Source organism: Balaenoptera acutorostrata, chromosome 10 (assembly GCF_949987535.1).
Source record: "Balaenoptera acutorostrata chromosome 10, mBalAcu1.1, whole genome shotgun sequence".
NCBI classification, from domain to species: Eukaryota; Metazoa; Chordata; class Mammalia; order Artiodactyla; family Balaenopteridae; genus Balaenoptera; species Balaenoptera acutorostrata.
The window spans coordinates 57498263-57520219 of record NC_080073.1 but is presented as its reverse complement, the minus strand read 5'-3'; the positions used below and the strand labels follow the sequence as shown (position 1 = coordinate 57520219).

Here is a 21957-nt window from a genome sequence, read left to right as displayed (position 1 = left end):
ACAGTTTACTGAATATTTTAAGCCCACTGTTGAGACTCACTGCTCAGAAAAAAAGATTCCTTTCAAAGTATTACTGCTCATTGACAAGGCACCTAGTTATTCAAGAGCTCTGATGGAGATGTACAAAGAGATTAATGATGTTTTCATGCCTGGTAACACAACATCCATTCTGCAGCTCATGGATCAAGGAGTCATTTCAACTTTCAGGTCTTGAAGGCTATAGCTGCCATAGATAGTGACTCCTCTGATAGATCTGAGCAAAGTTAATTGAAAACCTTCTGGAAAGGATTCACCATTCCTTCCCAGATGCCATGAATAGCATTCATGATTCATGGGAAGAGGTCAAAATATCAACATTAACAGGCATTTGGAAGAAGTTGATTCCAGCCCTCATGGATGACTTTGAGGGGTTCAAGACTTCAGTGGAGAAAGTCACTGCAGATGTGACGGAAATAGCAAAAGAGCTAGAATTAGAAGTGGAGCCTAGAGATGGGACTGAATTGCTGTCAGTTCATGATAAAACTTGCTTCCTACTGATGAGCAAAGAAAGTGGTTTCTTTGGATGAAATCTACTCCTGGTGAAGCTGCTGTGAAGATTGTTGAAATGACAACAAAGGATTAGAATATTGCATAAATTTAGTTGATAAAGCAAAGGCAAAGGCAGGGTTTGATAGGACTCTAATTTTGAAAGACATTCTACTGTGGGTCAAATGCTATCACACAGCCTTGCAGGCTACAGAGAAATCATTCATGAAAGGAGGAGTCAATCAAAGTGGCAAACTTTATTGTTGTCTTATTTTAAGAAACCAACCCCAACCTTCAGCAACTACCACCCTCATCAGTCAGCAGCCACCAACATCAAGGCAAGACCCTCCACCAGCAAAAAGATTATGACTTGCCGAAGGCTCAGATGATGGTTACCATTTTTTAGCAATAAAGTATTTTTAGCTACGGCATGTACATTGTTTTTTAGACATAATGCTATTCACACTTAATAGACTACAATATAGCATGAACATAACCTTTATACGCACTAGGAAACCAAAAAAATTCATGTGACTCACTTTACTGCAATATTCACTTTATTGCAGTGGTCTAGAACCAAACCTGCAGTATCTCTGAGTATTGACAGTGTTAGTTTTCCAAAAAGGAAAAAAAGTAACATACACAAAAGTATACCAAAATTTACTATGATAAAAAAGAATTACGTATAAGTTCATGTAATTAACAATGCTAGTCTCCTGTTACTTCTCTTATTTTACAGAGCACCAAGGGCTCTGTTATACCAAGGGCTAATTACACCAAGGGCTAATACCATCGACTGATAAATACACTAGATATACAGGTTACTTTAAAAAACAGGGGGTTTTTCCATTTCAGGAAGCAAATGTGGAGAACACCTATTTGTGCCTCTTTCCACCTCTTTTTGTAAAGCAATGGCTCCATTCAGCTGTCATAGAAGACTTTAACTCAAAAATGTAGGTCTCAAAAAGACCCCAAAATAAGTCTATCAAAACATCTGCCATGAACACCACCTTAAGCAAGTGTTCAGGCTTAACATCACCAATAGTTAAGTTATGTCAATAACACCTGTCCACAGGTGAGAGGGGCACATCACGTGTGGTATGCTCCTCACATACCCATGATCTGGGCTATGAGATTATAACGTCACAGTGTGACATTAGACAAACCCACATTTTGGGACATTCTATTAGTATCTAACCACTACTCTTCCAAATGTCAAGGTCATGAAAAACGGGGAAAGATCTAGAAACTGTCATAGGTTACAGGAGGCTAAGGAGACCTGACAACTAAGTGTCCTATCACAACCTGAGCTGTTCAACGGGATCCTGGGACAGAAAAAGAACATCAGTGGAAAAACTAGTAAAATCTGAATAAAATCTGTAGTTTAGTTAGTAGTATTGTATCAATGTTAATTTCTTCATTTTCATAAACTTACACCTAAATAAAATGTTAACATTAGAAAAAGCTGGGTGAAACGTATACAGGGGACACTCTGTACTACCCTTGCAACTCTTCTGTAAATCTAAAATTATTTCAAAAAAAAGAAAGAAACAAACAAACCATTTGTCAGGACTTCTTCCGGCTCAGGGAAAACAGATTGGCAAATAACTCATTTGCTACACAATTCTATGCTGAGGTTTTTATAAGTACTTTAAAAGGCTGATTAACAGACATATAAAACGAACATTTAGATGACAACCAGTGATAACTGTGGCTTATTAGTCTGGCACGCTATAATTTGCTCATAATTCAAATTACCCAGGCTGTTAGAAAAAAAATTAAAGAATTAACTCATTTTATAATTGTGGCATTTCAATTTCCAAGATAAGTAATGGTAACCATGAGTAAAGTTTGAAAAGCATTCTGATATTTATGTTTCAGGGAATGTTCTATTTGCAGATATGGATAGTGGTTAAATGGGTTTTTGCTGTATTACTCTTCTTTAAACTATATTTAGAAAAGTGTTGAACACTCTTCTAAATGTATGCTCTACAATGACAACAACAAATATTTCAACAAATAATAGGTAAAGGACACTAACAAACATTCATTAGTAATTTATCCTGCTAAACAAGTTATTTTAGACAAACTTACTCTCTAGTTCTTCTTTTTCAAACTTGGTGTTCACAGTTGAGCTGGTTTTGCCAAGATCTACAACAGCTTCTTCATCGGGACCCTAAAAAGAAATTATTCTCATTCACTCATGAAATCAATAATATACTGAGGACCTACTTACTAGGGTGTGTTATTTGAGACAGCCAAAAATATGTAACAGATTGCCTTCCTCTCAAAGAACTGAATTCGTAATATAGCTAACTGTATTCTTTTAAAAGTATGTTTATAGGCTTTTTTTTTTTTAATCCACAGAAGACCATTCAAAAATCTCATGGAAAGAACTGAAATGACAAAGATTTTTCACTGGTCTTCTATGGAAGTTACTGGTAACTGGTACACATACTCACTTCAATGGAACAATCCTCCAGATCAGAAATTAAAGAAAATCGGGGATGAGGGAAACCCTTAGATATCAATATAGAATACTTTTTTTCTTTCCTTCTTCTTCTTCTTTTTTTTTTTTTTTTTGCTCTTAGGTACTCTTAACCAAAAAAACAACAAAACAAAAAAAAAAACTCCGCTTAACTCCGCTACATTGGATTATGGTTAAACATATAATGGTCAAAAATAAGTCCATAGACTTAACATGTAGTATCACTTTCACTCATAAGTTACCAAGAAACAATCAAAGTTATAAGAACTTTTTATTTCTCTACAAAGGAAAAGCCATGCCAAAATTTAACCTCTAAGGAGAGTCCAGCTTTGAGTTGTGGAAGTCAACCTTCACAATTTTGTTCCATTCTTCAGCTCAACAAAAAGACTAACCATATTTACTGTAAAACACTACACAGACTATTCTTAAAAGAAAATTTTAGCTTAAATTTCCCTTCTCAACTTCTAACTTAACTTTCAAAAGAACATTATATAATCCTCATTAACTACTTATTATGAATTTAGTATGTACAAGATTCTGCATCACTGACTGAGACAGATGGACGAAGCCCCTTCCCTTCAGAGGTCTTATATGAGCTGTGGCTCACGCTGGACCCATGCCCAGCAGGGCTCTGCAGCCTCACAGACCTTCACTGCTGACGGGAGTGGCCAGCAGAGCCACCATGAGGTGAGCAGAGCCACCATGGCCCTACAGGTGCACCCAGACTCAGTGGGCAAGAGTGACAAGGAGGACAGCACCCACCACTTCCAGTTCCTCAGGGAAGTCTGTTCCATCTTAAGTGACAAAGACCAGAGAGCAGAGTACGACGAGCAGGGGACAGTGGATAAGGACTCCGCTGTACTCAACCAAACCTGGGACTGGGACACACACTGGAGGAGGACACTCAAGGTCTGAAAAGACAGACAAAGGTTCTGAGGAAGAGCTGACTGATGTGACAAAGGCCTATCTGAACTTCAAGGGTGACATGGATCAGTTCGTGGAGTGTGCATGTGTGCAGTACAGAGGAACCCAGAATATGGAACCTCATTTGGCAAGGCATTCATACTGGAGAAATCCTGTCCCACAATGCCTCTGTCAAAGGATCAAAGCAAGAGATGAACGGAAGGAAAAGGATGGCCCAGGAAGAGGCTAAAAAAACACAGAAATGAGCAGAAAGGAGCCAGGGCTTGATGAAGAGGTAGATGACCCAACCAGTCATTCAGGGCAGGCAAAAGATGGGCAACTGGAAATGGATGATATTCCTGCTCAGACAGAAGCAAAGTACTACAAACCTCCCAAAGGAGAAGAGGAAAAAAAACCCAGCAGCTTTCAAGAAGGAAAAGAACTAATCTAATTTGTTCTCTTTGAAGGTCCTTATGCTTTAATTGATAACTTTATAGTACTCCACTATCAGTTTTCTAGAATGAAGTTATTTTACCCATCAGATGACAGTCATTTTCCCTCATGGTCTCCGTGCTTGCTCACTGCCTAGCACTTCCTCTCCACTTAAAACAATAAACCAGAAGGACATATAACATAGTCAGCTTCTCACCACTTTCCATGTCCAAGCATCAACTGGAGGGCCAGTTTGTTTTAGAAAGGATCAAATAGGAGGTTGGGTAAAATGATCTTTTAAGGTCTCCTCCAACTCTTGACCTTAAAATATCTTACTTTTGGGTATAGGTTTTTTTTTTTCAGTGCATACAAAATAAATTCATATACAATTATTCCTTGCTATCCAAACTCTCAGTGTCTTAATTCTAATATCTTAAAACTCAGGAACTAAATCAATTTGATTAAATTTTCAATATATTCCCTACTATCCAAACCCTCACTATTTGCTACCCCAAACTCAGAAACAGACACAGTATATTAAGAAAATGCAGATCTCAATATCCAAACTTACTTTCTGAAGGAAGGCTAGATATCCAAACTGTAGAATCAAATAGACCTGGATATCAAGAGGTACTTGTATATGACTCTAAAGAACTGGGATTCAACTTAATACAGGAAACTCAGAAGTTAAATGACTTGCTAAGGCTTTATATCTAAAGGACTGGGAAACAGGCTGTGTAGACCATTATACATCTTCATATAGTAGACTAAGAAAGAAGAGACAGCTGTATGTGTGGTAACCTGCCTCACAGCAGTCGCACTCCCTTAATAACGAGAAAAGGCTAAAGTAGGAACACACACACACACACACACACACACACACACACACACACGTACAAGAATGAAGAACTAATCATTACCATCCATTAAGCATGCCACACTCTAAAACCATTCCTCAAATGATGTCATGCTATTTAGTCACTAAGCATGCACAGGTAGGTACAAAAAAGAAGCTGCCTCTCAAACAAAAGACACAGATGTTGTATGATCCAAGAGGTAGCACACTGTGTATTCTAAAAGGGATTAACTGCTCCCATTCCAAACTTTCATTTCACCAGAACAACTGCCAAGGAAGCAAAACAATATACTTATCTCTCATCCTTAACAAACAAACAAAAAAACCTCTTTTATTTCTATGCAGATGTACTTACATGTTTAGATGTACTAACACTAATCAGCTAACGCTATGAAACAGCTGAAGTTGGGCAAGCTCACAATATTTATTTAAAATACACATACTCTTTGACCTGTAAAACATCTATCACAGAAAAATACTGCCACATGTGCCAAAAGGGGCATGTAAAAAAGAGGATGTGCATCTATTCATCTTCTCATGGTCCACTCACCTTGCTCTCCTTAGAGACCCTCAAAGCCAAGTGAATATATAATTTTATTGTTAATGTTTGGGTTTTCAATGAGAATGCTTTCATGCATAACTTGTAGAAAAAACTAAAGTTAAAATTTTTGAAGTCTGGAAAATTTACAACACAACACTGTTAAAAACAAAACAAAACAAAACAGGGAGGGGGTATCTGCATTTCTCCCTTCCCTTAAAAACATCTACTTTTCAACAACTGTGAAACATGAATCAGAAAGGCAGTTTGCTATAAAGGCAAATATTAAGTGGCACACACGTTGCACACCTCAACATATTACAAGTAATTCAACAAAATATGCAGGTGCATATGGCTATATATTGAAAATATATATATTTTCTGAGGGATAAATATATCCCTCAGAACGAAGGGACTGATGTTTCAAGGTAGAAATACATTTCTGAAAAAACACTGTATTTTAAATTCTATCATCTTAGGATAAGCTTTAAGCCATATTTCTAAATATAGATCTAGTTAAAACACTATATAAAGTACAATTTTGAGTTCTTTTTTGAAATAGATGTAAAAAATACATGTAAATATTTAAAAGGTTAAACATCAAACCACTGACACTGTGTCACACGGATGGCTGGGGAAGCAGAAACAGACAACCCTGTAGTGTTTAATTTTCTGTTAACAATAAACATGTAATTTTGGTAATTTTTAAAAAGAATAAATTCAAGTTTCAATTTAATGTCAGTTACTTTTAAATCTGCGTCTAGAAAAAAACTCTTCTTCATTTTTTAACTCCAAGAATATAGTGGAAAACTAAAAATAGCAAAAGCAAAGAGCCACCCCTGACATCAAAATGTTTTCGTTCTTAACCTCAGATGAGTAAGCCACACAAGCCAGTCCTTACAAAGCCTACCTAAAATGAAATAAAGCCAAGGCACTGGGAAAACTCAAGTACACGGAAGAATAAAAAGGTACCCTAAGTATACCAATGCAAGATTGACTCACTGTAATCTTAAGAAAATTATTTTGCCTTGGTTTCAATTTTTTATTTATAAAATAAGGTAACTATTCAGAATACAACTGCTCTATAACACAGAAGACAACAGATTTAAGAATTATCCATATAAGATCACTAAGAAAATTTAAATTCTCTGTATATGAAATAACAAATGTGCAAGGTTATTTACTGCAGCTTGTAACTGGAAAAGACTGGAAACCATCCCCAGGGTCCCTTAAAGAGGAATGGCAATGTACTTGATGGAATAGCAAGCTACTAAAAAAAATTAAGACTCTATGTACTGACATGAAAAGTATTTAAGACCTATTATAAAATGAAATACACACAAGGTAGATAGAGAACCACATGTACAGCATACTACTTTCTGTATAAGAAAGTCCCCAGAAGAGGAGTATCTGAATTTACACAATGAACACTGAAACTGAAAGGACATACAAGCAAACAGTATAACTGGTTACCTCTGACTTCTGTATTTACTGTTTTTCTTATATTGCTTTGATTTATTTTAACCATGTGAACACAGAGGTAGACTTAAGTATAAAATCTTTTGAAAGCCTTGTCACCTATCTACTTGGTCCTCATCTACAAGTGTTACTCGCCCTTGAAAGAGCTGTGAGGCGAGGTGCCATGTGTGTGTGCCAAGCACAAGGGCACAAGCACAGCTGTGCACAGAAGAGGCCCACATTTTACTGAATCTAAATAAGGAGACTAAAAATGCTTTCTCATCTACCATACAGCTTTAAAACTAGATTAATCAGCAAAGTCTTAACAACTACAGAAACAAATACCTATTAATTTCCTAATTAAAACTGATATGAAGATTCAAAATATATCCTGAAATAGTATTGTGGTTGTATAGGAGAATTATTCATAGGAAATGCGTTCCTAAGCATCTAGGATGAAATGCCAAGAGAAGGCAACTAACTCTCATAAGGATCTAGAACTGTATTACTTTAAGAGATTTTCAGATTTTATGATATATTATAAATTCAGACACACCTAGAGAGTTTGTTAAAATTCAGTTTCCTATGCCCAGTGCTGGAGATGCTGACCCAGTAGTTTAGGTGGAGCCCAAGCATCCATATTTTCAATAACCTCTGTGTGATTCTGCTGCACGCCAGTTTGCACACCATGTCCTTGGTTATGTTACAGACTTAAGCCATATATATTTAAATTGCTCTTCAAGAGAGGCCACTTCCTGCCCTTAACCATTTTAGGAGGCCTTATAGGGCCTACTCTCACTTCATTCACATTGTTTTACTCCTTCAGAAAATGAAATATACATTCCAATTCACAAGAAAACACTGTAAAGTTACTATATACTTTCACTGTATTACAAGCAACCCTAAATCTATTTAGTGCTCTAAAAGTTGATTTGTATGTCAGATATTTTCCCCAAGATTCCTAGGGCAACCTATCAAAGTATATATAAATAGTAATGTTGTCCCACAAAATACAAGTTTCTTCCAAATACTGCCAATTCCCAACCTTATCCCACCTACTACCAAGAGTTGAACTTAATATTAAAAAAACTTTAAATTTATGGGCAAAACGCTTAAGGGTAAGCAAATAATCTTTCCTAATCCAGGTAAAGGGAGAAATCATCAGTGAATACTGTTTCACAAAATAAAAAGCCAAAGAATGATATTCATAGTTTCTAAAGAATTCACTTGGCATTTTTTGATTGATTCATTACTCTAAAATAGGTGGAAGAGATGTAAAAGGTATATGGAAAATTAAAGCAATTTAAAATCACAAATTTTAAACTCAGGCGATCATGTGATTCCGACAGAAGAAAATTTAAAGCCCTGGGAAAAATGCTTTGTCACCAGACAGAGGAGGAACTGGATAGATTCAGATACTGGAACACAAAGTTTCAGAAATTTTTATTTTAAATACACACCATGATTAACACTAAAGAAAATCTGAGTTCTAAGAAAAAGTTACAAAGGGAAAAAGTGAAGAGGTCAAAGAATATAAGAGCAAGAGAACTCAAAGAGGTGTGAGGTGTAAAAACTCACAAATGACAGATTCCAATAATAAAGATTATTAGTGAAACACTATTGTCAGAAACTTTATTACAAAGCACAAGAGTCATGGACAAATGGAAAGCCTCATTAGGGTCTATCTGAAATTATAAATCACAAATATTTATGGCACTCTTGCTATGAGGAGATATTTACATTCATTCCAAGTTCTAATTCAGCACACACACCAAAAAACACATAGGAATCACTTACTTTAGGTTATCGAGTATATATAAATTGATTAACAGAAATGAGGATAATAATAAAATCTATTTCTGAAATGGGCTTTTTAAAAAACTATCTCAACTTTATCAGTAACTAAAATGTATAGAAAAGCACAGGCATTCTGCACAAAAGGAAAAACACACATACACAAAGATCCAGTAGATGTTTTGTAGCAGAAGGTCTAGCAGGTATTCTGTCAAAATTCCCCAATTTCAGTCAGCTGGGGTTATCGTTAGCTAGGTATTTTTAGAATTCCAAGATTTTTTTTTACCAAAAATCAAGAAGAAAAAACCAGGAAATCCCTCAGCAATATGGTCTATTTGCCTATTCTTTCCCTGGTTAATACCCCTGACCGCATGAATCTGATGGACCATAAAAAAAAGTCTCATTTCCTTAAATAAAGACTAGGAGTTTGGACTCCTCCATTCATTCAACAAATATCTACTGAATGTACACTATGTGTTGAGCATCATTCCAGATACTGAGGATACATCAGTGAATAAAAAACTGTAATATAATCAAATGGCCAGCTTATCAGTTAATTTACAGCTAAGGTGGGGCTCCCCATGATAAGAAATCAAGGCATAAATGAATTATCTTCTCTATTCCTGATGAATAAATGAGGTCTCACAGACTCATAGGTATGGATGGGTTTTACTTTTCCAGTTCCATCTTCTCATTTTACACACACACACACACACACACACACACACACACACACACACACACCCCAAACAGAGCTTAAGGGACTTGTTCTTTATCCAGGAGACAAGAGACCAAGGTCACTGTAATACAGGCTGGGAATACACAGTACTTTTTCTTTATAGTTTTTATTAAAACTTGTAATTACGTATTTATGTAACTAGCTGCTTAACTGTTTCCCAGCCTGAACAATAAGCTCCAAGAAGAAGGGAATCATGTCCATTTTGCTCACCACTGTCTCCTCAGCATCAAGCAGGCCCTGGGCCTTGGTTAAATACTCATTGACTGTTGTGTATATTCCAAAGGACAAGACACTGGGCTAAAAAATTTATATTGGATACACTTATGGCCTCCTTATGAACACAATCAAAGCTCAAACATAGATAGGTACTCAATAGTTTGGAATTTAATCAATCAGTTTATAAACAAAAAAGCCCAGCATCAACACACGATAAAAATCAAAATTCAATTCACTAGTAGGAATTCCCAGCAAAATCAAACAAATCTAAGTTTTGTATCAAACAGGTCTTACCAATATCTCTCATAGTCATTTATCCTGCCTGAAAAGACAAAATTCACAATTTGTACTGTCTTGGTCAAATGATCAAAAATAAGACTTTAACATGCCAAAGGCATAATATTAGGGGGAAAGTAGTGTTAAAAGATTATTTAACAATATAGTCATAAACCTAGGCTATTATCCTCTTCTGACACCTGAGGTTTACAAAATCCATTATTAAAACAGCATCAGAAGATCCCTATCACAAAGTAATTTCTTCATTACAAGACATATGGCTATAGCCCAGAAGTAACACGTCCCATAAATTATGATTATTAACCATGTAATTTCACAGTTATCAAATACTTCAGTTTAGCTTCAAAACAGATTTAACCATTAAGACACAGTAATTTCTTTCCTAATATCTTAGCCATATAAAACTGCTTAAAGCCTCATTCAAGTAATACTAACTAATCAAAAGACGCATTCTATAGAATAATAAAAATGCTACAAACATTGTTAATATCACACAAGGATTTACTCCTTTCAGCGGATGACTTCCACGGCCAAGGACACAGAGGATGATACTATTCTAAGCCAGTGCTAATAAGCCTGACATTTCTTCAAGCTTCACTATTAAACTCTGAAAGATTCAAACTTGTTCGTAAATAAAACACAAGATCATAACTAGGTACATACAGGTAACTTCTTCTCCAGCCGAAATCTTTCCATAGCGGTATATAAATGCCTTGTTTTTGATAGTGTAGTGCAGTAAGTCCCTTGCAGAGTCCAGGGGCAGGGAGGACATAGCTGATTTAGGTCACTGTGCTTTGCACAGATGAACCCTCTAAGTTGCTTTCATGGTACAACCAATCAGGGTCCTCTAAGTTACCTCATCTTCCAAGCTAATAACTACCACTTACGCAGGGTCAGAGCATAAGAGATCTGACAAGTAATACACACATTTAGTTATAACTGAAAATACCAAAAGAGGAATGTAGCAACCAGTTTTCAACTGAAACCTTTCTATAACAATTAGTTCAAAAGAAAGCATACACTAAGGATATATGTAATGGGTGTGTGTATTTTTTTTTTTTAGAGAATAAATTTTCAACAACATAGTTAAATCTAGCTCTTAATTTCATTTAAATTCAGGAAAGATCCAAATATATTTTCGCCTGAAGAGTTTTGCCTTTTTATCATTACTATGTTTATACCAACTTATTGTAACCATATACTAATAACAGGATTAATAAATCATATTGTGGCTTTAATTATCATTTTACTCCCAAATTAAGTATTCATATGGATAACAGCTAAAAGGGAAAAGGAAATAAGCAGCACCCCTCTAACCTTCAGACTCAAGATCTCTTTCCACCCTTAACGACTACGGAAGACCTCAAAGGGCCTTTGTTTATAAAGTTTACCATCTATACTAACCATATTGGAAGTAAAACTAAGAAAACTTTAAAATATTTATTTAAATTCATTTTTAAAAATAAAGCCATTACATGTTAACATAAATAACATTTTAGTTAAAAAAAATTTTCAAAAACAAAACAAGATTTAGTGAGAATAGCTTTTACATTTTTTCAAATCTCTTAATATCTGACTTAAGAGAAGATGATTGGATTCTCATATCTACTTCTGTAATCCATCTCATATGATTTGTTATTTGGTTGAAATATATGAAAAAAATCCAAGTTCAGACAAATACTCTATTGGAAAAGGGAGAAATGTTCTAATACTCTTTTCAGGTGACTGGATATTCCTCTCTGATGTGTCACCAAACTCAACAAGTAGTCATTCTTAAAGGTTAGATTGTAAGGTGGAATCTGAAACCATTTCAAGTGAATGTTTTACATACTGCTACATTAAAATCCATTGGTCTGTCATATACTTTGAATGGATCTCTCATCCATTTGTAAAATTTCACACTTCATTATACAATATTTTAAAAAATCACATTTGATAATATTATCAATAATCTCGTAAGTTTTAAGTGTTGAGAACAGACACGTTTTTCAAAATTATAATTTTGTTTTATGAAAGCTAGACTCATTATCATTAGTAGCAAGTACCATGAGTTGTTTTTCTTGAAGTGACAGGCTCACTTCATTTCTTTCTGAGGAAATATCTGTCAAATGTCAAGTCTGAATAACCATAGTTAGTTTGTCCGTTCTTTCAAGTAAAAATGGCATCCGGAGAAAAAAAGCAGCTAGAGGAGCTCACAATTCAAGCAATCACACCAGAGCTTTTTCTCCAAACAACCCACTGTACCTCAGTATACAGATGTATTTCTATGCATGCTTCCTATTCTGTCATTTGGAATATTAAAGCAACGTGTACTCAAAGGCTCGGATTTAACAAAATAATTAAGTTTTTACTGCTTCATCAAAGACGTTCTTTTCTTCAGTGAACAGTTTTGTTTTGCTTTTAAACGGAGAGTGCCTGGTGGTGCTGCCTGGTGCCTCCCTGAGTCTCACCCAGCACTGCTCCCGCACCATCCGCACAAACTTCAACCCGGGGGAAAAAGGCAAGTAGTGTCCCAGTATTATTATGAAAGTAATTCTGATCTTGCAGATCCTCTGAAAGGATTTCAGGGACTGGCAGGGGTCCCTGAATAGCACTTTGAGAACTATTAAAAAATTCAGGTTTAAAATATAGAACTAAAGAATTGTAGGTGAATATTCTTTTTATTTTCTCTGTGATGCTGTTTGTTCAATGAATATTTTAATGTGTATAGAAGGAGAGAAGATTAAAAAGTATTATCTTGTTATTCTGGTTTCTAGAAAATGATAAAACATATTTATTATACCTATTATGTGCTAAAACTATGCTAAACCTTATCATATATATTATACAGCACATTCAGATATTTCATTTACTCCTCTCAGCTCTGACTAAAGCTCAGAGAAGTGAAGTCACTTCTCCAAAGTTCCAGAGCTAGTAGGCAGTGGATTTAGGATTCAAACCTAGTCCTTCTCAATTCATACTTTTCTTCTACTCCAACTACATATAATAAAATTTAAGAAAAAAATTTTGATAATAGTTGAATAAAACAAAGTTCTAACTGAACACAGATGAATAAAATAAAATGTTTACTGAATTCAAATAAAATGTAATCTAAATTAAATTAGAAATATGTTCTGTGAATAGACAGACTTGCTTCCTGGTAAACAAAGCAAACAAATGGTAATTTCTATAGAAATATCTATATCCCAAAAGTAAAGTCTTACTACCAGCTAATCCTGTAGAATTTACTGACAACATGCACCAAATAACAAAATAAGAAGTTTAAATTGAAATAATATATATCAAACAAAAAAAAAACTTTATTTTAATCTTCCATGATCTATATGAGACAGTAGATACCAGGCAAAAGACATGACACAGTCTTCAAGTACAGTTTTGGTTTTAGTAAACTTCTCTAAGAATTGGAGACCCCAATGGCATCAACAGCTACAATAAAATTTTTTAAATTTTTAAAAACTTCAACCTGTCTATGATTTACACTTGGCAAATGAACATAAATCTGAAGAAACAAATACAAATAATGTATGTTATTCACTGATTTTTAAAATCCTCAATACATCAATCCTGGAGCAAAGAACATCTACAAACAATTAGGTTCAACACCAATTTCCACAATGACCTCTTGAAATTTACCTACTGTGGAAAATCTTGGCCCTCGCCACTGGTATTTAAGAGCTTAATCTTCTGGTGTGGCACATGTCTCATGCCCACTGGATTACAAGAGCCCTCAGCATAGGGACTTAGGTAGAAGGAAGGGAGGGAGAGAAAAAGAAGAAGCTTAAGAGGCCTCAGGGGAAAAGGAGGAATTAGGTGCATACAAATTTTTAATTTCCCAAATTGCAAAACAAAATGTTATTCATCAAAATACAGAAGATCCATTTTTCCAATATGTTACCTGTTATGACACTATCCTGGGCACTACTAAACCAATATTCAAATAAAAAATTTGAAATCAAGTTTTACAGGTTAAATAGAAAGGTAAAGTCAGTTTTAGTCTACTACTTTCTTGAAAAATAAAGATATTAACTCAACATATAAACTCAGGAATTTTAATCTGGCTAGTCCTCTAAAGATTTCTTTTCAGTTTTATTTTATAGCAATACTTAATCCTTTTAAACCAATCTATTGAGCTATGACTGACATGTAAAAAAGCTATACATATTTAATATATACAACTGGATGAGTTTGGGGGTAAGTATACACTCATGAAGCCATCACCACCTTCAAGGCCACAGACATATCTGTCACCTCTCAAAGTTTCCTCCCAGCCCCATATTATCATTATCATTTGTGTGTGTGTGCCTGTTCATGTGCGTGTTAAGAACACTTAACTTGTAAGATCTACTCTTAAAAAATGTTAAGTATACAATGTGGTACTGTTAGCTATAAGCACTATGCTGTACATATTACTTATCTTGCTTAACTGAAACTCTGTGACCTTTGACCATCACCTCTTCATTTTCCCCACCTCCTAGTCCCTGGCAACCACCATTCTACTCTCTGTTTCCATGATTTTGACTATTTTAGATTCCACGTAAAAGTGAAATCATACAGGATTTGTCATTCTGTATCTGGCTTATTTCACTTAGCAATAAATATGTTTACACGAATCAAAAAAGTCTCACTTGTTCCCTTGGTTTCTCTGCCCGATTTTCAACCTTTTCTCCATTTTTATAACACAAATATAAGTATATATACACTTACCAAAAAAGGTAGCTACATACAACTCATTGTTGTATACACAACTTACTTTTTTCCACTTAAAAATCCTTGTTTTTTCTGTATCATTATATGGAAACTACATTTTAATGTAATTTATTAAATTAACCTGTGTATGGGAGAAAAATTCAAGTCTTACAGAAGTGTTCCCAAATAAGCATTCCTCCCATCCCACTTCCACTCACCAGATATAACTACTTTCTGTTTCTGCCTTATAATTGTTCTTGTTTGCCATTATAATTTTAAATAATGTACCATTTGAGGCAATATCTGTTTATTCTACAAAAAGAAAAATTAGATTCTTTTTCACCCACATGTACCTTTTTCACTTAGAATCTCCCTTCCACATCTCGGTTTTAATTAGATTTTTATTTTTATATCAAGATTGATAACACTTACATTCTGCTCCATATTTATAATGAAGCCTTCTAAGCTGTGTCCTCTAGCTAATTCTAAAATTTTAAAACCTGTGTTCAAAAGCATTTGAAGGCACATATGCATGCACTACCCAGAAGTACATGGAGGTAATGCCCTGGTGGCCACCCCTAACCAGTGGGGTTTGGGAAGCTGATAAATGCTTTGCATGCCTCCTTCATCCCTCAGGCAGACAGGTCTGAGATGCAGTACACAAGGGTCCTCTGAGGGCCTGCAGGACTGAAGGCCAGCCACTCACTGCAATGGCCAGTCTCTCACTTAGGCTCGCAGAGGCTTCCTCGCATCTCTTTAATTCCCTGTCCCTCACTCTTGCTTCTTGATCTCACTTCACAAATAAATTACCTGCAGAGCCCTTGTCTCAGAATCTACTTCTGGGAAAACCCACGCTAACACATCCAACAAAAATGTATACATACATGCACCAAAAAGACATGTAAAAGAATGTCCATAGCAGCATTATCCATAGTAATATGAAACTGGAAATGATCCACATATCCAAAAACAAGAATACAAATAGATTGTGGCATATTCATACAATGTAATTCCATGAAACAGTGAAACTAAACAAACCACTGCTACAGGCAAGAACATGGATAAATCTCACAAACATAATCTTGAGAGAAAAAAGCCTAACATATAAAACTATTCTGTTATGTTTCTAGTCAGGATAGTGTTACAGCAGGAGGGAGGAAGCAATGATGTGGAAGATGATGAAGAGGGTCTTTCTGTAACGCTAGCAATGTTCTACTATTTCTTTTCTAAAGTGATAGCTACATGGATTTGTTTGCTTTCTGATAATTGGCCACATTTACTATTTGTACATGTTGATGTATGTTTTACTTGAATTAAAAAAAAACTAAAATAAATAACTATATTATCACCAAGAAACAGAACAAGAAAGAACTTTGGAAAATTAAAAATAAGACTTTCAATGTATAAAAGGGCTAAGGCTTCGAAGATAAAATATCTCAAACAGTGTAATAAAAAGAAGAGTTGGAAAACATTAAAGATAAAAGAGATAAACAATCAACCAATTCACAAGGTTCAACTTCCAAATAATATGAGAGCTAAAAAGGGTAAACAGAAAATGGATTAAAGGAAATTATAACTTAAAATAAACTATGAGAATTTGCTAGAATGAAAAAGAGATATGAGCCTTTAAACTGAGCAGGCCCTGAGTGACAAGTGCAGTATCTTAGGTAATAACTGTAAATTCTCAGGGAACTGCGGGTTTAAAAACGAATGTTATGGAAGGAAGTGGAGGAAGAGAGAACATATGCTGGCACAAGTCTTTCTCGATAGTAACCCTGGAGGAAGAGGACAGAGACTATTATCAAGTTGGAGTTATGAACACATTCTCTTGCTCAGCCTCTCATATTTCCAGGAACTTTTATAATTGCTTTTGTTTGTTTTACATTCCCTGCCTGTTATGGACTGAATTGTTTCCCCTAAAAATGTATTATATTGAAGTCCTAACTAAAAATAACAATAATAATAATAATAATAATAATTGGGAATATTAGGATTACTTAAATACTATCTCATTCAGAATCAAGATTAATGACTGGACCAACAGAAAAAGAGACCCTTTCAAACATTAAAGTCAAGTAGGTCCCTTTCCTTGTGACTTAAGTATAATGGGAATAAAAAGAACCTGCCTAAAAATGATGAGATTATTGACCAGTTACCAAAAGCAAACATATTAAAGTGCAAAATACTAAAGAGTTCACTCTTCACATGAGTCATAAGTCTCCACTATCTCTAGGATAATCCATCAATTTGTATGCTGTAGCTAATGTAACAAACAGAATTTTAAAAACCCAAAATTATCTTTATTTGCAGATGATATCATTGTGTACCTAAAATACAAGAGATTCCACCAATTAGCACAAATGAAAAGATTCACTTGATGGCAGCCAGTTACAAGATAAATAAACACCAATAGCTTTTCTTTAAACTACCAATAGCAAACTAGAGATAGAGGTAGAAAAAGATCCTATAAGGATTTTTGCCCTATAACGACAAAATGATAAACTACATAGGAATAAATTTAATCTAAAAAAAACTATAAAATTTTATTGAAGGACACTAAATAATCTAAAGATACTCTATTCTCCTGGGTGGGTAGACTTTAAATATACCAAGAAAAATAATAATAAAACTTTCTATATTAATATAGAAATTATAAAGTAAATCAGAATCCCAAAGGGTTATGTTTATCTTTTTAAAATGATTTTGAAGTTTCCATAAAAACTAGAATTCCCAATAAAATCAGGAAAAAAATAAGGGGGCACTATGCCTAATAAATATTCCAATATACCATAAAACTATGGTAAGCTAAACATATGGTACCAAAATGGAAACAATTCAATATAGTAAATATTTGCAAGACAAAACAGAATGAAGAAACAGATTAAATATATATTGCAGGAAGGACCGTCTGGCTCTCTAATTTGATGAAGCTGTCTACGTCAAACCACAGGTAAAAATAAATTATAATGGATTAAAGATAATTTGAAGGGTAGTATTTAAAATTTAGAATAGTACTTTATATTATTGGAGTGGGGATGTATTCTTCGGCAAGATGAGAAACCTAGAAGTCATAAAGAAAAAGCCTGATATAGATTTTTTTACTCTATTAAAAAAAATTCGGACTTCCCTGGTGGCGCAGTGCTTAAGAATCCGCCTGCCAATTCAGGCGACACGGGTTCGAGCCCTGGTCCAGGCAGATCCCACATGCCGCAGAGCAACTAAGCCCGTGCGCCACAACTACTGAGCCTGCACTCTAGAGGCTGCAAGCCACAACTACTGAGCCCGCATGCCACAACTACGGAAGCCCGTGTGCCTAGAGGCCGTGCTCCACAACAAGAGAAGCCAGTGCAATGAGAAGCCTGTGCACCGCAACTAAGAGTAGCCCCCGCTCGCCGCAACTAGAGAAAAGCCCACGCGCAGCAACGAAGACCCAATGTCGCAATAAATAGATAGATATCTAGATAGATAGATAGATAGTATCCACAAAAAAAAAATTCCAACATTCGTCTAAAGCAAAGAAGACAATAAAGAGACAAGGTAGAACACGAGGAGATATACGCAGTATAACAGACATGGCATTAAATATTTGTAATCAAGAAACTTCTTGATTTTAAAGGGAAGTGAAAGGAATATAAAAATGGACAAAGAATGTGAACCAAGTAATTCCCTTAAGAGAAAATACAAATGGCCAATAAATAACCACATATTAAGATGCATACTCTCACTGGTGGTTCAACAAATTTTATCCATCAGATCAGCAAAAAAAAAAAAGTCTAACATCTAAAGCTCACAAAGGCAGGGAGACACAGAAACACTCTCATACTTTCTAGTGGGAATGTAAGTTGCTCAAAATTTTCTGGAGAGTAAGCTAGGAAGAATTCATTTAAATTTTTGAGAATATCCTTTGTGTAGCAATATCACTTTTGGATACCTACTCCACAGAAATTAAAACACCAAAATATAAATATACAGTCAAGAATGTTTACTGTTCAAACTGGCAAAAACAGAAAACAACCTGAAAGTAAATAAATATGGGAATGGCTGGTTACCGTGGAATATTATGAAGTATAAAGAATGAGACAGAACTACAAGCTCCCACTCAAGCGATGTCAGGAATATATTGGTAAGGAACAAGCAAGTTGTAGAGTTATACGCTTACTATGATCACATTTTTATGTTTTACAAAGGATAAAACAATTCTAGGATAAGGTATTACTATCTTAAACATATAAAAGAATAAATTTAGGCTCTAAAATTAAGTAATTTTCCCAAGGCCCCACAGCTGTACGTGGAGAAGCTAGAATTTAAAATCATGTCGTCGCCTCCAGGGACATGCACTTTTCAGAAGGCCACTTACAAACATTATTTTTAATTTTCACTGTAAGAAACTCTGTAAGGTAACCTGGCTGATCATTTTCCAACCCAGGGCCATCTGACTTCACAGCCTAAGCTCTTTCCGCTAGGCCACATACCTTCCCCTAAGTCATACTACATGTAATTTTATTTGCTCATCTGCCTTATTTAGGGAATTATAAGTAAAATATAAAGTATTCAGTCACAAAAACATTCACCTAATTATTTTTGAATGCTTTAAATGTATTAGAAATTCAGTAACAGCTAGTAACTACCATAAAAAGCAAAAACTTTAACAAAATAAAATCAGCATCAATATTATAATAAATACGTGAAGATATTGTTTTAATTTGGTTTCCACAGAGAGATTTGAAGCAAGCAGCCAAGAAAAGAAGAAAAGCTCCTGTAAAAAAAAAGGAAACCTGTCTAATTTTAAAGCACATGTTTCAAAGAGTAGCACTGCCAGTCCACACCTTTCACCATTGCTGAGTATCACCGCTCACACCAATTCAGTTTTCACCACCTATCACTAGTCTTCAGCAGTGTAGTATAAGCTCTCCATCTGGTGGCCATCATTAGACATGTGGAATTTTTCTCTCACGCTGTGTTTATGATGAAGAGCAAAGAAACTGAGTTTGAAAAAACTTCCCTGACAGTTGTTTTTAAAAAACCTGGACATTTAATTTCATTCAAAAAACACTTAAATACTAAGAAGGTAAAAAACTATTGAATAAATATTCCGTTTATATATCAGGATATTCAGGATGTAGTAGAGCCAAATTTTTCATACGGGCATTTATACCTACCACCGAATACTCAACGTGTTACAGTGAAATAGAATTACAGTCATGTTTTTAACGTTGTTTCAAATACCCGCAGCATTTTGGAATTTTGTTTTTAAACATATTTTGAAGTATATCTGTAATTTCATGAGAATTAAACAGTTGAAGAATCTAATTCACAGATAAAATATAGTTAACATAGGATAAAAATTGTCTGTTTTATCAAAAACTTTCCAGAAACATACACATCATGACAGAAAATGGCAAGTGTACTTGGCAAAGTGTATCTGTATTTTTGTTAATAATACTCCACATTTAAATGTTAGGAACAAAGAATATGTAGCTCAATTTATATTTACATTGAGAAAATATTAATTTAGTTACAGTATTCCTAAATGCTAATTATTTTTCATTCTTGTAGGTCTCATCTTGGGCTACCATTAGCTAGGAAAATTAATCTAAGAAATTAAAAAATAATCTGATTGGTAAGAACTTAAATACAACTGAAACTGGTTTAAATACACAATTACCAAAGTCAAAATATGGCTTAATATAGTGAATTCAGATATATTTAAACTCTAGCTTTCAGCAGAAGTGAACTCCTCTCTCACTCCCTCTAAGACATTCAAAACCAGTGAGGGGTGATTTCTCTAACTCCAAAAAATCCTCTGTCTTCTCTATTTTGAATCTTGTGACCTTTTTGCTCTACAATCCTTGAGTCTACAGACAGGGCTGCTCAGCTCTAGCACTGTTGGCTTTTGGGCTGGATATTTCTCTGCTGTGGGGTGGTCCTGTGCATTGCAGCATGGTCAGTAGTGTATCTGGCCTCTACCTACTCCACACAAGTAGCAAACATAACGCTTCTCTCCCCAATTGTGACAAACAAAATATATCCAGGAATTGTCAAATGCCCCTTAAGAAGTAAAAATACACCCCGACACTCACACCCATTGAGAACCACTGCTTTAGAAATAACTGGGAGCTGCTAAAGTGCTCACTTCCAGCACTTTAAAATGCTGTGAAGAAAAAAAATTTACCAGATTCTTCCTCGTAAGTCACCATGAACGCAAACATAACCTAAAGCCTCCATCCTTTTATAAAAACTACATTTAGCAATGAACTCTACAGGAAGAAATGCATCTTTTTTTTTTAAGAAATGCATCTTGAACTTGCATTTAGAGTTTCACTGAAAGCTACCTGATCTCAGTGTATAGACATATAAATGATGTCATGTGGATAATTGTATTCTAAAAAATATTCCTACTGTAGTTTCACTATAACACTTTCAGCTAAAGGCGAGATAGAAATGTTTTTTATATGCATACTTTTAAAACTTTACAGAGCGAATCCTCAGGTTTTTGAAATGCAGAGCACCTCTACACTGACTCATCCAGACCAACTAACTACACTAGAAAATCACTGTAACTTGTTCCTATGTGCATTTCACCACAACTCAGTTTTTTGGTTAATCTGCTAAATTAAAATTCATAGTCCTACCCTGCTTAGAAGGATGCAGACTAGAGACTCAGTCTGACAGAAAAAAAAAGGGGGGGGGGGAATTGAAGTAGATGCAGATATAAGAAATAAAAGAGACTTCAAGTGGTACCTGACAAAGAAGCCATACATCAGAGATGAGAAAGATAAAGATTAGAGGTAGCTGTTTTCTGTTCTCTTTCCTCTTTTTGAAGTTTTTGTTCAGCAAAAACTCTACAAACTTAGAATAAGTATCTAACGCTTATTTAAACTTGTAGTTAAAGACTACAAGTTTAAATATACTTCTGACACCGGGCAACCAAAAGAACCCTGCCTGGAACACTCACACAATTCCTTCCATTTGTTTTTTACTTACTGAGATAAAAGCTGTCATTTCTGAAAACAGCAGTAATTTAA

At 34.9% G+C, this 21957-nt stretch overlaps 1 protein-coding gene and 1 pseudogene across 10 annotated transcripts in view; one reads left to right on the top strand and one right to left on the bottom strand.

Moving 5' to 3' along the window:
* The window catches only part of SLC4A7 (solute carrier family 4 member 7), a 114859-nt gene that overhangs the window by 70081 nt on the left and 22821 nt on the right, over positions 1–21957 (bottom strand). For all 10 annotated transcript variants that reach the window (XM_057555689.1, XM_057555691.1, XM_057555692.1 and 7 more), the window contains exon 2: positions 2620–2701. In XM_057555689.1, coding sequence (XP_057411672.1) covers positions 2620–2701 — 82 coding nt within the window. The remainder of the gene's footprint in view (positions 1–2619; positions 2702–21957) is intronic.
* On the top strand, positions 3572–4325 carry LOC103019905 (dnaJ homolog subfamily C member 9-like; annotated as a pseudogene).